The 14,541-nt window shown below is 41.4% G+C and overlaps 1 protein-coding gene across 1 annotated transcript in view; it reads right to left on the minus strand.

The window, feature by feature from the left end:
* Window positions 1-1,597: 1,597 nt before the first annotated feature.
* LOC123758325 (uncharacterized) overlaps window positions 1,598-14,541 on the minus strand; it is a 41,098-nt gene continuing 28,154 nt past the window's right edge. The window contains exons 2-11 of the mRNA XM_045742598.2: window positions 12,751-12,842; window positions 10,305-10,494; window positions 9,468-9,607; window positions 9,120-9,293; window positions 7,665-7,826; window positions 6,676-6,840; window positions 5,544-5,648; window positions 5,293-5,382; window positions 3,967-4,204; window positions 1,598-3,598 (exon numbers count right to left, since the gene is read on the minus strand). Of these exons, the coding sequence (XP_045598554.1) occupies window positions 3,390-3,598; window positions 3,967-4,204; window positions 5,293-5,382; window positions 5,544-5,648; window positions 6,676-6,840; window positions 7,665-7,826; window positions 9,120-9,293; window positions 9,468-9,607; window positions 10,305-10,494; window positions 12,751-12,813 (1,536 nt within the window). The 5' untranslated portion in view covers window positions 12,814-12,842 and the 3' untranslated portion in view covers window positions 1,598-3,389. The remainder of the gene's footprint in view (window positions 3,599-3,966; window positions 4,205-5,292; window positions 5,383-5,543; window positions 5,649-6,675; window positions 6,841-7,664; window positions 7,827-9,119; window positions 9,294-9,467; window positions 9,608-10,304; window positions 10,495-12,750; window positions 12,843-14,541) is intronic.

The raw sequence follows: 14,541 nt of genomic DNA on the forward strand, positions 1-14,541 counted from the left end.
ATTTACTAGGATGCGGTAGTCGGCTTGCAATCTCTGATTATTTACGTAATTTTGTTCTCCTGGTGTCATCAGCGATTGGTATAGTAAGCAGTATACCCTATAATTGGGATCCTTTCACAGGGGTATACACCGAGACGTGTCACCCGCTTCTCGGTGTAAAGTAAACACTGGGAGTTTACTTTAGTGTTGGACCATCGGCAAAGCTAAAGCATCTTCCTGGTTGTTCAGTAAGCAGTTGTGGTTCCTTAATAACCCTCCGGACTCTCCAGAAAATTATAGGCCCTAAGGCCAACACCAGACCAATTAGGATCCAGCCGAACATGTACTCACGTTATAAGTACACTTATACGGCCGAGTTTGCTTCAGTTCCTAATTATATTCAGGGTTAAAATATACTTGCTGGTTCGGTTGCAAGCTTTTGTGGTGGCCTTAATGACCCTCCCGAGATTGCCTTGAGCCAACACCTAACAATGAGGATGTTACTAGGATGTGCTTGGATACACAGATGTGCAACCCGCTTCTTAGTGCATATAAACGAGTTTATTTTAGTCAGAAACTATAGTTGTGGCTTAATAACCCTCCCGCACTTAATAGGCCTTAAGACCAACCTCAAATCAATGGGGAAAATGAGTGGCGGTTTTACTCGTGGCCCTGTCCCAAAATCTTGGGAATTAAATCAATACAATCCGTTAAACCCGCTTTAATACACTTGTATTAAGGAATACGAGTGTTCCCATTATACACCCCCTTTGCAGCACACCACATTCTTCCTTCACCTATTCCGATGAGTTTTAAGTACAAGTACCACTACATATATTAGCGTCCAGATGAACAATTAATCAGCAGTCATAGTTTACAAGCCTTCGATAGGTTAGATGGGTTTGGGTTGGCTAGATTCGGACACGTCTGCTTAAAACATTTCAAATTTGCCGCTTGTCGAATTTTGGAAACAGGTTTCGTAAACAAACACTTCACCTGTGACGTCACACTAACGGCAACAGCGTCATTATTTTATTCGTCAGTAACACTGGTGACGTCATGAAAGTGTCTTGTGTAAAGCTCTACCACAAATCACCATAACACGGCGGGCTCACCATAGCCCGTGCTACTCGGAACTTTGTGTTCCAGGTAGCGAATCTTAAACAACAACAACAAACAACACCAAAACATTTGTTATTTGTTTTATAAGAAAGACAAAAAGGCAAAATCAAACACTATAAAACATAATTATTATTTATATCACTGACCTGCCCGCAGGAAGCATTTTACAATATATAAAAATAATGATTCACTTTGTTTTTACAAAATATGGCTTTAACAACTGTAACAAACAATACAGTAATATATTTGGGATTGTTCAAAGTCTTCAAAACGTATTAATGTACGATTGCTCGAATATGTTTTGTATGCATGTATATATGACTACGTATATGTATGTGTGAAGTTATAGAACGAGTTTAAGACTAGAAATATATATTATTTTTACATGGACATTGCCATAGAACGGTAATAAGGCATTCATACGGTTTTACACCATTCACACATTTGCACATGTTGGCTTATGCTAAGGCATAAAAACAGAATATGGTCTTAATGGGTCTCTCTCTCTCTCTCTCTCTCTCTCTCTCTCTCTCTCTCTCTCTCTCTCTCTCTCTCTCTCTCTCTCTCTCTCTCTCTCTCTCTCAATATTAGATAATATCACAATAGTTGTTAGCAATGTTGCCAACTAAACAAGTCTACTAATAAACAAACTACTAAGTTTGAATCAACAATTTCTAAGCGACAGTGACAGTATAGATATCAACAATTAACTAGTTATACTTACAAATTCCTAACTTAGCCTGGTACAAAGAGTATTTACAAATTATCCCAGTTAGCTTAAAATACAAGACGTGGCACTGTATGTTAAGGATATCAAGCTATCATTTGTGTACACAATGATAAATGTTCAATTTTTTTAATATAAATCACTGATGAGTTTGAATCTTCGCCTCTCGTTATTTAATTTGCTTTTGAGGATTTCATTGGGGGGGGGGGGGTTTATCGTGTTTACATAAGCAGTGATTGGTCGATGATATCAGCCAACCAGCTCTCAAAAATAAGTTACCAGCCAATGAAAGCCTAATATAAACAATCAGTCAACCAATGAGAGACGACGCCTAAACACAGCGAACCAATACCATTAATTCATCGTATTATTTTTATACAACCATGCTGGTCAACATACACTAAACAAAAAATTAAGTATGTTACGTAGAGCTAAACCAATTTGGCTATTAGAGACAAGGGTGAAGAAAGGCTGTAAAAGAACAATAGATAATATAACTTCTGACAATTAGAAAAGTAACAATTTTAAGAATATTACAAAATAATTTTCGAAGGCCATGAATTAATGACTAAAAAAGTCAAGCACTATATATCTAGTGCTAGCAAGACAAGGCGTTTAAATCAAATAGATCACATGCTTCTACTTCCTAAGGACAAAGGGGGGGGGGGGTAGAAATAGCCTAAGCTACTCTATCCCTTTGAGATGTATTTCTTTCTCATCTCAATAAACATACTTGAACTTGAACTAAGGACAAAAATTTACTCGTAATTGGGACCAGTATTATGAAAATAATACGTATGTCTTCTAAAAATGTTTTAAAACCTAAAACTTAAGAGGGCATACACCAAATTACGTTAGTGTTCAAAATCCCCCGCGTGTAGCCTTGTCTCCTAGTTGGGTGTTTGTCATCTCCAATAGAAGACTGGAGATTCGACAATTGTTTCCTAATCAATATTTTGCATTTACCTATTTGAACAAATTCGAAGTTTTTTTTTATATTTGCTTCAGGAAGGATTTGATGGATATCTAGAAATACATGATTTAGTGCAGTTCATAGAAATAACTATAATAAAGTGTGTGAGAGACTGCATAATAGATAATCTCACTAGTGGTTTATAGAGAGCGTAACTCTCTAACGATCGAGAGTTATCAACCCTGTGGTTGATAACTGAATACTACATTACACACACATTCCCATACAAAAATAGAGCCTTAGAATAGGCTCCTTGGCTGAGTCCTACATTATTATTACTATTTCTATTATAAATATTATTATGCACGAAGTAACACTATGGCAGTACATGTGTCGAAGAAGGCTGTGCTTGACACGTTTACAAGGAAGATTTTTATGCCAAAGTTGGATGTGACCTTGAGAACCTGTCACGCTTGTTTTCTATCACAGTTTAAGGCTTTCTTCAGTTTTCTTGTGTTATTATTGTTGGTTTCTCACGTCAGAAGGAAATAAAGAGCCCTGAGAGGGAGTGACAACTGCGCCTCTCATGATCTCCATCAGGAACGAAAGTGCCTTCCGGTTCCTTAAGCACCACTAGGTCCCTTGTTTTCAGAAGGTCTTGCCGGAGACGGTGCTGAAGGCGTGGAAGGAGGTATCGGGGGGATAGGTGGAAGTCGTGGAGGGGATGGTCCTGACGCGGGCGCAGAGGACGGCTGTTACGACTGAGGAGGCCACTAGGACGACGAACATGGTCACCAGTCCAACCACAAATGACGACACACTCATGCACATGTCCCCAGGGCTTACTCCGGCATCTTCTGCAAACAGGAAAATGTATAAGGAAAAAATATCATGGATGTGCGTTATGAGGCTGTACGTTGCGCGAGTTTAGCAACCAGCGTGTAGCCTGACGAAAAAAAGCCAAATTAGAAAAGTGTATTCTTTACCAAATAGGAATTATGCTGCAAGATGTGCTTGTACCTAACCGGATCCTTGGGACAGAAGGTACAATCACAGACGGATCCTTGGGACAGAAGGTACAATCACAGACGGGTCCTAGGGACAGAAGGTACAATCACAGACGGGTCCTAGGGACAGAAGGTACAATCACAGACGGGTCCTAGGGACAGAAGGTACAGAGGAGGAGCCCGCAGAGGGACGGGCACCGTGAGAATGGCGGGCTTACTAGTGACAAGGGTGATGGGCGAGTCCCGTATAAGGGAGTAATCCTCGGGGGAGATGACTCTCAGCTTCCTGGCCAGACGCACTGCCTCGCCGCTACTCTCATTTTTGTTGTTGCTGCTGATGCTATTCCTCGTGTTGCTGCCTTCTGACCTCTCCTCGTCTTCCTGCTCCTCTTGCACACCCCATCTGCTGCTGCTCCCCCGGCCGAATACAGGCAAAGAGCGCCGCTTCCGACTAACCTGTATGGTTAGAGGCAAAATACGTTGATTGGGGATAACCGGGGAGAGTTTAATTATTCTGACTTCACACGAGCATATTCATTATGTTATATTCACCTAAAAGAATTTTTTATATAATAGTGAAGTAAAACTGACAAATTGTAATCTGGATAGGCTGTATACATACACACACACAAATGAGTGCCCAAATGAGCCACAGAGATATTAGAAAGAACTTTTTTAGTGTCAGAGTGGTTGACAAATGGAATGCATTAGGAAGTAATGTGGTGGAGGTTGACTCCATACACAGTTTCAAGTGTCGATATGATTGAGCCCAATAGGCTCAGGAACCTGTACACCTGTTGATTAACGGTTAAGAGGCGGGACCAAAGAGCCAAAGCTCAACCCCCGCAAGCACAACTAGGTGAGTACACATACTCACAACCCCATAAACCTACCCCTATTATCAGAGGTTCGCATAAGCTGGATAAAATCGTTGACCAGACCACACACTAGAAAGTGAAGGGACGACGACGTATCGGTCCGTCTTGGACCATTCTCAAGTCGATTGTGAATGGTCCAATCGACTTCAGAATGGTCCAGGACGGACTGAAACGTCGTCGTCCCTTCACTTTCTAGTGTGTGGTCTGGTCAACGTACTTCAGCCACGTTATTGTGACTCGTCGCCTGCATATGGATAACATCATCAGTATCCAAAACATTGGTAAGAATGAAAAGAGCATTTTGGAACTTAGGAAGGATGCCTTCAGTGCATTGTGCACGACTTGTGTACAATGCTGAAGTATCCAGAGAACACTGTTTAAACATCTGAGGTCCGCGGTTGTTCAACACCCTCCCAGCGAGCATAAGAAATATTACCGGAACAACCGTGGACACCTTCAAGAGGAAACTAGATTGTTTCCTCCAAGGAGTGCCGGACCAACCGGGCTGTGGTGGGTATGTGGGCCTGCGGGCCGCTCCAAGCCTAGTGGACCAAACTCTCACAAGTCAAGCATGGCCTTGGGCCGGGCTTGGGGAATAGAAGAATTCCCAGAACCCCATCAACCAGGTATCAACCAGGTATCCTGGGACTACCAGACAGTACTCACCCCGTCCTCGGGACACACTGGACAGCCGTCAGTACACAAGTCCACTTGACACTCAATGTAGACATCATTCTTGTCCGGGAACTTAAAGGCCTGAAATAATATCAACAAAATGCTTCTCTAATCCGTCGAATTTGATCAAATATTTTAATATTATTGTAATGCAACGAGCTTTAAAATATATATTTTGTGACAAAAATAGAGTGCAAAAATGTTTGTCCGTGATGTCCTCACAGACATAGAAGATTAATTACCTGGAAGTGTGAGTACGCGAGGACGGGAACCTTGGGGATACCTGTGTCTCGGGTCTTCTGCCACGACCCCAGCAGCTTCTTCCTGCTCCCCAGCACACAGCCTTTCTGCGGGGGAGGGGAAGGGGGGAGTAAGAACCTTATTGCGAGGGGAGGGAGCCAAGGGTCTGACCTTTACTACTTCTAACACAATATTCCACGATAATCTCCTTCGTGAATTTGATGGTTTTGACATCCCTCGTCTGTCAGGTCTCGTACTGGCCTGCTTAATGATATCTCGCATCTCTTGAATATTCTCTGGCACAGACGGTGTCCGTAGCCTTCCAGAACTGGTGCTTTGTTTTGATGATTACTTGCTTACTTGTTCTAGTACACTTCTAGCAATATATTGTTGTCCTAGCGTACTTCTAGCCCTATCTCTACTGTCGTGGATCATCTCTCAAGCATCGTCTTAATTTACATCTAGTTCTGCCGCTGTGATTTTCCAATCTATTTTTGTGTACTTCCATGTGTGACGAAGTTTTATTGATATTGGAAGGTTACATGAGTGGGAACAGGCGTTGCAATTCCTATACTTTTGCTGGCTAAGAGCTTTCACAACTTTATGTGTTGGACGTGCAGTTTCGTGTGATGGACGTACCAATCCATGTCTTGACGTAAAGCTTCAACCCATTTGCAAACCAATCCTTTTATTCTCTAGACATCTCTACCATCGCCCATTGACTCCTACCCACCTGCAGCAGGAGCTACATAGACACCTCCCCACCTGAAGAAAGAGACACATAGACTCCTACCCACCTACAGCAGCAGCTACATAGGCTCCTACCCACCTGCAACAGAACCCACGTAGACTCCTACCCACCTGCAACAGAACCCACGTAGACTCCTACCCACCTGCAACAGAACCCACGTAGACTCCTACCCACCTGCAACAGAACCCACATAGGCTCCTACCCACCTGCAACAGAACCCACATAGACTCCTACCCACCTGCAACAGAACCCACATAGGCTCCTACCCACCTGCAACAGAACTCACATAGACTCCTATCCACCTACAGCAGGAGCCACATAGGCTCCTACCCACCTGCAGCAGAACCCACGTAGACTCCTACCCACCTACAGGAGCCACGTACCTCGTCTGTGAGTTGGTAGGGATCGTTATGTGAGCCGTCATGAGCGACGCACTCCCGCACCAGCAGGTCAGCATTGGCGGGTCCTTCCACGCCCACGACCATCGTCATCAACTGCCCGATCTTCACCATGCCAGAGGCCGAGGGGGCGAAGGGCCCGCGTCCAACCTGGGGAGGCAATTGGAGGTTCACTTGTCTGACTTCACACACACACTCTTAGAATGAAAAGTGTATGAGAGATAAATATGTAGATAAGATGAAGGAAAAATAGGTCGAGATTGAATGCATTAGACAACCGACGGTTAAAAAGGCGGGGTCCAAGAGTTAGCAGCTCGATCCTGCAGGCACAAATAGTAAATACGCAAGTACTCGTATTAAAAAACGTAAACTTTCCACAAATTTTATCTCTTATATCAGGAGAAATTTACAAGTTATTTAATGATTATGTATTGTTACTCCCGAATTGTAGCCTCTCTTACTATTGCAGCTGTTGTAGGCCTACTAACACTTTCAGATTTTGTAATTTTAACATTTTTGTAAATAAGAGATAATCCAATTACATTATATTCCCTAAGAAACATCAGTTTATCATTCATAAGAAATAGATTTAATTTTATGCGCGTCAAATTTGTCAATTTTGTTTTGAGAATTATTAGAACGTGGTCACATACAGAAACTGTGGTGCCAACACATCCATCAGGAAAAGCCATAACTAAAATCCCTGTTATCCCTGCTAGAGGTCCCGTGCTGGACTGGTACAAATCCGTGGACTGAACTGTCCACGTCTTGGACCACGAACCAGGACGTGGACAGAGATGCAGCGCGAGTATCACAGGCTTCCACGGGAGATGTTATGGTGTTAAAGTCTTGAGTATATTGGAGACGCTTGAAATGTGACCCATTCTCAGTGCAGCTCTCTGTCAATCCTGATTTAATTATGCGAAACCTTGGCCGAAACTGCTGGCCTCAACAGGTGCTGTCGGGCAACTCACCTGAATATCGAGGGAGGCTGACGCCACGGTGTCAGCAGCAAAGGAGACGACTTTCTGCTCCAGCATGGCGACGTTGAGGGCGGCGCTCACCTTCTGGCTGCTGTCTCCTCTCCCCGCCGCCCCGTCGAACACACATCTGACTCCTCGCGCCGTGTCCCACACCTGCAGGCAGGGTTGAACAGGTGTATGTGTGTATAAGGTACACTTAGGAGAGGTTACAATCAGGTGTAGTCAGCAGGCGCATGGCGTAACAGATTGTATTAAAGGTCTGAGTGAGAGGGGGGGTCTTATTTACAAACAATATCTCCAACCTGTCAACTGAAAATGATAGTTCTTTTCATAAAACAATTTTCAACGTACAAAAGTGCACTGTTAAGTTAAAAACGTTCACGTTTTGTGCAATTAAATTTGTAGAGGTTAGGAGAAAGAAGGCAACAATCAAGTCTAACCTAAGCTTTCTTAAATCTGGTATAGTATAGTATAGTATAGTATAGTATAGTATAGTATAGTATATGTATATATATATATATATATATATATATATATATATATATATATATATATATATATATATATATATATATATATATATATATATATATATATATATACCCAGAAGTGACTCGAACCCATACTCCCAGGAGCAACGCAACTGGTATGTATAAGACGCCTTAATCCACTTGACCATCACGACCGGACATAATGAGGTGATAGCCGAGGCTATTTGAACCACCCCACCGCCGGCACTCGGATAGTAATCTTGGGCATAGCATTTTACCAAATCACCTCATTCTTTGGGGCACACGTGAGGAACACAAATGCGAACAAGCCTGAATGGTCCCCAGGACAATATGCAACTGAAAACTCACACCCCAGAAGTGACAAATGAGTGGATTAAGGCGTCTTGTACATACCAGTTGCGTTGCTCCTGGGAGTATGGGTTCGAGTCACTTCTGGGGTGTGAGTTTTCAGTTGCATATTGTCCTGGGGACCATTCAGGCATATATATATATATATATATATATATATATATATATATATATATATATATATATATATATATATATATATATATATATATATATATATATATATATATATACACATATATGTCGTACCTAGTATATATATATATATATATATATATATATATATATATATGTATATATATATATATATATATATATATATATATATATATATACTAAAATGGCGTATATTAGACCTTTGGTTGTTTTTTTTAAGACTAAGACTATGACAAGTTAGGTTAGGCTGCATAGATACTGTTCCACTTTATCATGCCATTTTAAATACCTGTAGTGTAAAACATTATTTTTGTGACAAAAGTTTATTTGTGTTTGATCAATAGTTGATATAAGAAATATAATTTTACAAGATTAAACCCCCTTGCACATCTTTACCCCTCATCCCATCCTCCACCACACCCTTCCTCACCTCCTGGATGCCCGGTTCGTTCTGTATAACAATAACGTTTTCCAGGTATGAGGGCGCATCAGGTCCCCCCTCCACGTACTGCGTGCCACAGGTCCCCACCTTCACTACGAACTCAAATTCTCGCCCTCCTGTTCCTGGAGCGACGTAGTTACACTGAGGCACGCTGTAGAACCCCTGTCAGATAAAAAAAAAACATGGGACCTTCGTCATGGAGGAATTTTTAATTCTATTTATACGTAGAATTGTTTTCAATATGCGTGAAGCGGTTGCACAAGTGTTCTCGCTGGGAACAGATTAATAGAGTGCACGACACAGTTACTTAAAACGGTGACAAAACGGGGATCTCACCTTAGCGTACATGAGACCGGCGAAGGAGCCGTCGAAGACGATCCTCACAATCATCTGGTCCGTTTGGCAGGCCACGTCGAGGACCACCACCTGCGCCATGGCCAAATGTGGCTCCAGTGGAAGCAAGTTGCCCACTATTCCTGCAACACACACACATTCTCAGACCTGACATCACTGGACATCCCAAAACTTATGAAACTACAAGTTTGTGAAGAGGAAAAAGTGGATCATTGAATTCAGGTTTAGTTAAATTGACTGATAATGGAAATGTTTACACACAGAGATCACACTAACGTGATGCATCAAATGAACAAATCCACAAGGGCCGTGACGAGGATTCGAACCTGCGTCCGGGAGTATCCCAGAGATTAAGGCAGTGTCTGGGATGCTCCCGGACTTCGAATCCTCGTCACAGCCCTTGTGGATTTGTTCATGGAAATGTTTTTCATTTGTTTTCATTATTCCATGTCAGATTTCACGAGGCAAGATGTAAACATCGCCCCGACGTAAACTGAGACCATCGTTCCAATAAATAATGGAACAAAATACTAAAGAACATCCAAGGGAGGATAAACTCTATTCCACCTTTACTTCTAAATATATTCATTAATAACACTAAGAACTCTTTGACCCGGCCAGGATTCGAACCCATGCCGTCCAGGATCACCCCTAAACGTACACAGTACCGTGACCACCGCACCAATGATCGTCTAAAAGTTATATTCATTAATAAAGATAACAAATAATAGCAAATAATTTTGTCGGGAGGACACTGAAAGCTATGAGCCCCCGCGAGCCTCCAGGGTAGTCCTGGAGATGTGTATGAGGGTGACGAACCTGAGGGTGACTGCAGCTGCTGAATGTTGCTCTCATAGCCAGCCAGGATGGGCGGCCCCTCGTGGAAGTCGCTGGAGTACTGTTGAAGTCCACCCGGCCGGTGCCTGATGCCCGGGGCGGGTAGGATGAAAGGTCTGGACTCCTCCTGTGGCAGGGCAATGTTATCCTGGGCAACCTCTGCCACGACAACCTGCAGGAGCAAACGTCTCATACACTGGCATTCATATTTTTGTCTTGCAAAAAGATTTTTGTTTATGTCCGAAACGCTTTGCGTAATAGTGGCTTTAGGCATTGTATGTACTAGCTCTATCTATAATTCCATCAATCTTTGTAAAATCTCTTGTATGTATGTACCTTACCTAAATAAACATTTATTTATTTTATTTATTTATTATAAAACTACATTGTGCATGCTTAGGAACTTTTCTGGCCTAATTTTTCCTGAGTATGGGGTGCATAATAGGTAAATTTTAACTGTTACTAGTTCACCACTAATGAGGATTGCTTACCCTATAAAACATTTGGGTGCAATTCCTGAATCTATTATGTCACTAACCTTTCTGCCCCGGGGTCAGCAATAAACTAATAACTGACAGTCATTAACTAAAGCCCGAATGAATACCATATAATAATTTTCAAACGCAATTTACCTTTTTAATTTAATTTAATTGACGAACTTCATACATCATATATGAAATTTTAAAAGAATGAGCATAGTTAAAAAAACATTGTTAACTGTTATATATACAGTGTAGTGTTTGTAAAATTTTAATTAATAATTTAGCACGGTTGTATGCACAGAAGTGACTCCCACTTTTCAGTATAAACTCGCTGCGAGTTTAATTTTCGTCTGAACTGTTTTAAGTAACAATATACTTTTTTGTTTGGTAAGCACTTGTTATATTATTAATAGCCCTCTTGTGGTTAACAGGCCTAAAGGCTCAACACCAAATGTAACCTAACTATGAGACACATTACAGTTCTTCTTATATTTACCATAGTTATTCCTAACAATTCGAACCTAAATATACCGTTTTCTCTCATAGGCGTTGAAGAGAGGATGACACGGATGGTCTGGTCTGAGGGGCAGAAACCGGAAGCCTGACACACTTATGGGTAATTACTCCTCTAAACTATGCAATGAGAAGCTAAGGTAAACCAGATAAACATTTCCACTGCTGATTTACTCACTATAAATTTCTGATATATCTGACCCCCAGTTCGAGAGGTGGTAGAATTTGCATTTAATTATCTGCGACCCAGTTCGCCTCTCATAACCCTATCGAAATAAATCTATTTGTACGTGTTGAAAGTTTATTTGCTTTATAAAGTTTGTTCTTGTAAACGAAGCATACATTAACAAGTCTTTGTGTATGTTGCAATACAATTTCAATAATTTAAGTAATTAAGTCTAAAAATTAAAAAAAAAAACAATATTTTCACAGAAGTTGAAAGCAGGTATCGTAAGTAAGAAGTAGCTTCTTACTTACATAGTAAGTAAGACTTAATAAGTAAGAAGTAAGCTTCTTACCTACTTAGTAAGTAAGAAGTAAGAAGAATCAAGCAAGTATCGTAGCGAAATGATAAGTATCGACTATTAACTGAGAACATTTTATGTCTTTTACCTCGTGATAAACAGCAAACTACCGACCTCAATTCGCCCCTGTTTGCTAGTACATGTCTGGTGCGTTCGTGTGTGTGTGTGTGTGTGTGTGTGTGTGTGTGTGTGTGTGTGTGTGTGTGTGTGTGTGTGTGTGTGTGTGTGTGTGTGTGTGTGTGTGTGTGTGTGCGTGTGTGTGTGATCTGCTTCGGGAGGATGAAGGAGGTACTCCCCGACAAGAACAATCCGGCCCTTAGCTGCTGAACTAATTTCTTATCTGCTGGTGGGTACAGCGTGGTGGTGCCCTCCCACACACACACACACACACACTGAGACGAGCAGGAACTTGCTCCTACACGTAAAACTTGACAAAGTTGAGGTCAATAAGAACGATATATAAGTCGTTTTTATTGTCGTTTTTATTGTCGTTTTCGACTTTCGACTTCAAATCGACTTGAGAATGGTCCAGGACGGACCGAAACGTCATCGTCGTCCCTTCACCTTCTAGTGTGTGGTCTGGTCAAACGCGTTTTGACGCTTTGTTAACTTAATCTCACCGTTGTTTACAACATCTGTGTCGTAAGATTTTCTTTTTGGAAATCTGGATTTATAGAATTCGGCCACCTTGCTTTAAAAGCAAGATAGACAATAAACGTTGGGGAGGAGACAGATGTAAATGGGGAATAAGAGAAAGCAGGAGAAAGCGACACTGAAAACGAAAACGTCAGGTTTTTTACAGTAACAAAGTTAAACACAAGAACAAGTAACGGAGAAATACGAACATTAAGATGATAATTGGCAAGTAGCGTGCACAAGACCAAGAAGTGAGAGTGACAATAGTGTTACCTGGTAAGTAGCATGGAGTAGCAGTAAAAGGAACATATTTATGGGTGTTCCCTGGTTCTTCATGTCGTCCAACACCCTCGACCACAACAGACCTGAAATGCGAATAATTTATTTTGTTGGTCGGGATGGCGCCTCTGAGGTATAATTTACTCAATATACATCAGCAACATACATGTGTAATCTGTATGATTATTTAGTGTAATATGTATTGGGCCTGGATTGTTTGGCTTAGTCACTAGCTGGGATTAGGATTTTCTTAGCTTCAACTCATGAAAGAAAACGTGAATTTGTGTATACACTTAATACGCCGATGAACGAAATATATTTGCGTTAAAATGACCGTCTGGTTAAAGTATAACCACTCTTAGGTATATTATAGCACTAATCCATATATGCTTAATTGCATTCTAGTATTGTATTCCTATTATTATATCACTGAAAAACTGCATCATTGCACCCCCGACATACTGTACCATTTCAATGTGCCACAAGCAGTACTGTATCAAAGCACTTACGTAATTGTATATCACTATGGTCTGGCTTTTCTTCATTTATTGTCGAAATAATATCATTTATAATTGTCATATGATAAGGTTCCCATTATCTTCTGAAACATGGAGCTTGGTAGCTTAGTCAAGGCCCCCCTTCCCTTCTCCCCTAGGATGTTGCATAGCTCTCGAGTACCTATTTACTGCTAAGTGAACAGATAGATCACGGGAAAGGAAACATTTCCAAATGTCTCTAGCCTCCCTAGAGAGTCTATAGCCTAGGACCTATCGGTTGCGACTCATCAGAGCTACGACTATTCCAAAGTTGTTGATTTAGATTCAGCTACTTGAAATAAAAGTTTCAAGCATCACGGGCAATGGTGAGCCCGTAGTGGACTTACCCCCTGGCACAGGAGCGGGGCTGTAACTGATGTGGTGTATTCCAGAGGCGATTAGGCTACTTTTAAATTCGTTCGTATTATGTACACAAAAAATGTGTTTTTTTCCCGTCGCAAACATGTATACACCCGAACCACGTTGCAAACTACCCTCTGTCTCCCGAGTGTCGATCATGTACACCCGTGGAGCATTGCGAAGAGTTAGAGGGGAGCGATGGGAAGACATGAAAACACACTGAGAAATGCAGACAGATCTGGCGGGCCCAAGTTTCTCGCTCACACAATCTACGTGGGGGGGGGGGGGTAGAAATAGCCTAAGCTACTCTATCCCTTTGAGACGTATTTCTTTATCTCAATAAACATGAACTTGAACTTGAACAACGTACGTGCTGGGAGTCCCGCCCCTCCCTGTAACGAATCCTGAACGTATTCAAAGACAGACTTGCAGATACAGACAGACACACAGTCATACACACACCCACAGACGGAAAGAGAGAGACAAACACGTGTATACACAGACGAATAACACAGGAAGACCGTAAGGCAGAAAAACAGTGACAAACAGAAAAGAACAGAAGACAGATTGACAGAGAGCAGACAAAAACAGATATAGCAACCCAACCTCCTAAAATAACAGTACTGAACTTATAGAAACTATTTGGTCGAACATACAAAAATGAACTGTTGGAGCCAACAATGTTCACGATTTGTAAAAAAAAAAAAAAAAATATGAAGAGTGCAGGAAAAAACAAACAAGTTAGAACATTCCTAGACCTAGAATAATATATATACATGTAGTATATTGGACCTAAAATAGCATACATTAGGCTCCCTAGGACTGCTTCAAAAAGTAAGGTTATGTTAGGTTAGGCTCTTTAGTTACCGTACAGATTTTTAGTATGACA

Source organism: Procambarus clarkii, chromosome 11, assembly GCF_040958095.1.
Source record: "Procambarus clarkii isolate CNS0578487 chromosome 11, FALCON_Pclarkii_2.0, whole genome shotgun sequence".
NCBI classification, from domain to species: domain Eukaryota; kingdom Metazoa; phylum Arthropoda; class Malacostraca; order Decapoda; family Cambaridae; genus Procambarus; species Procambarus clarkii.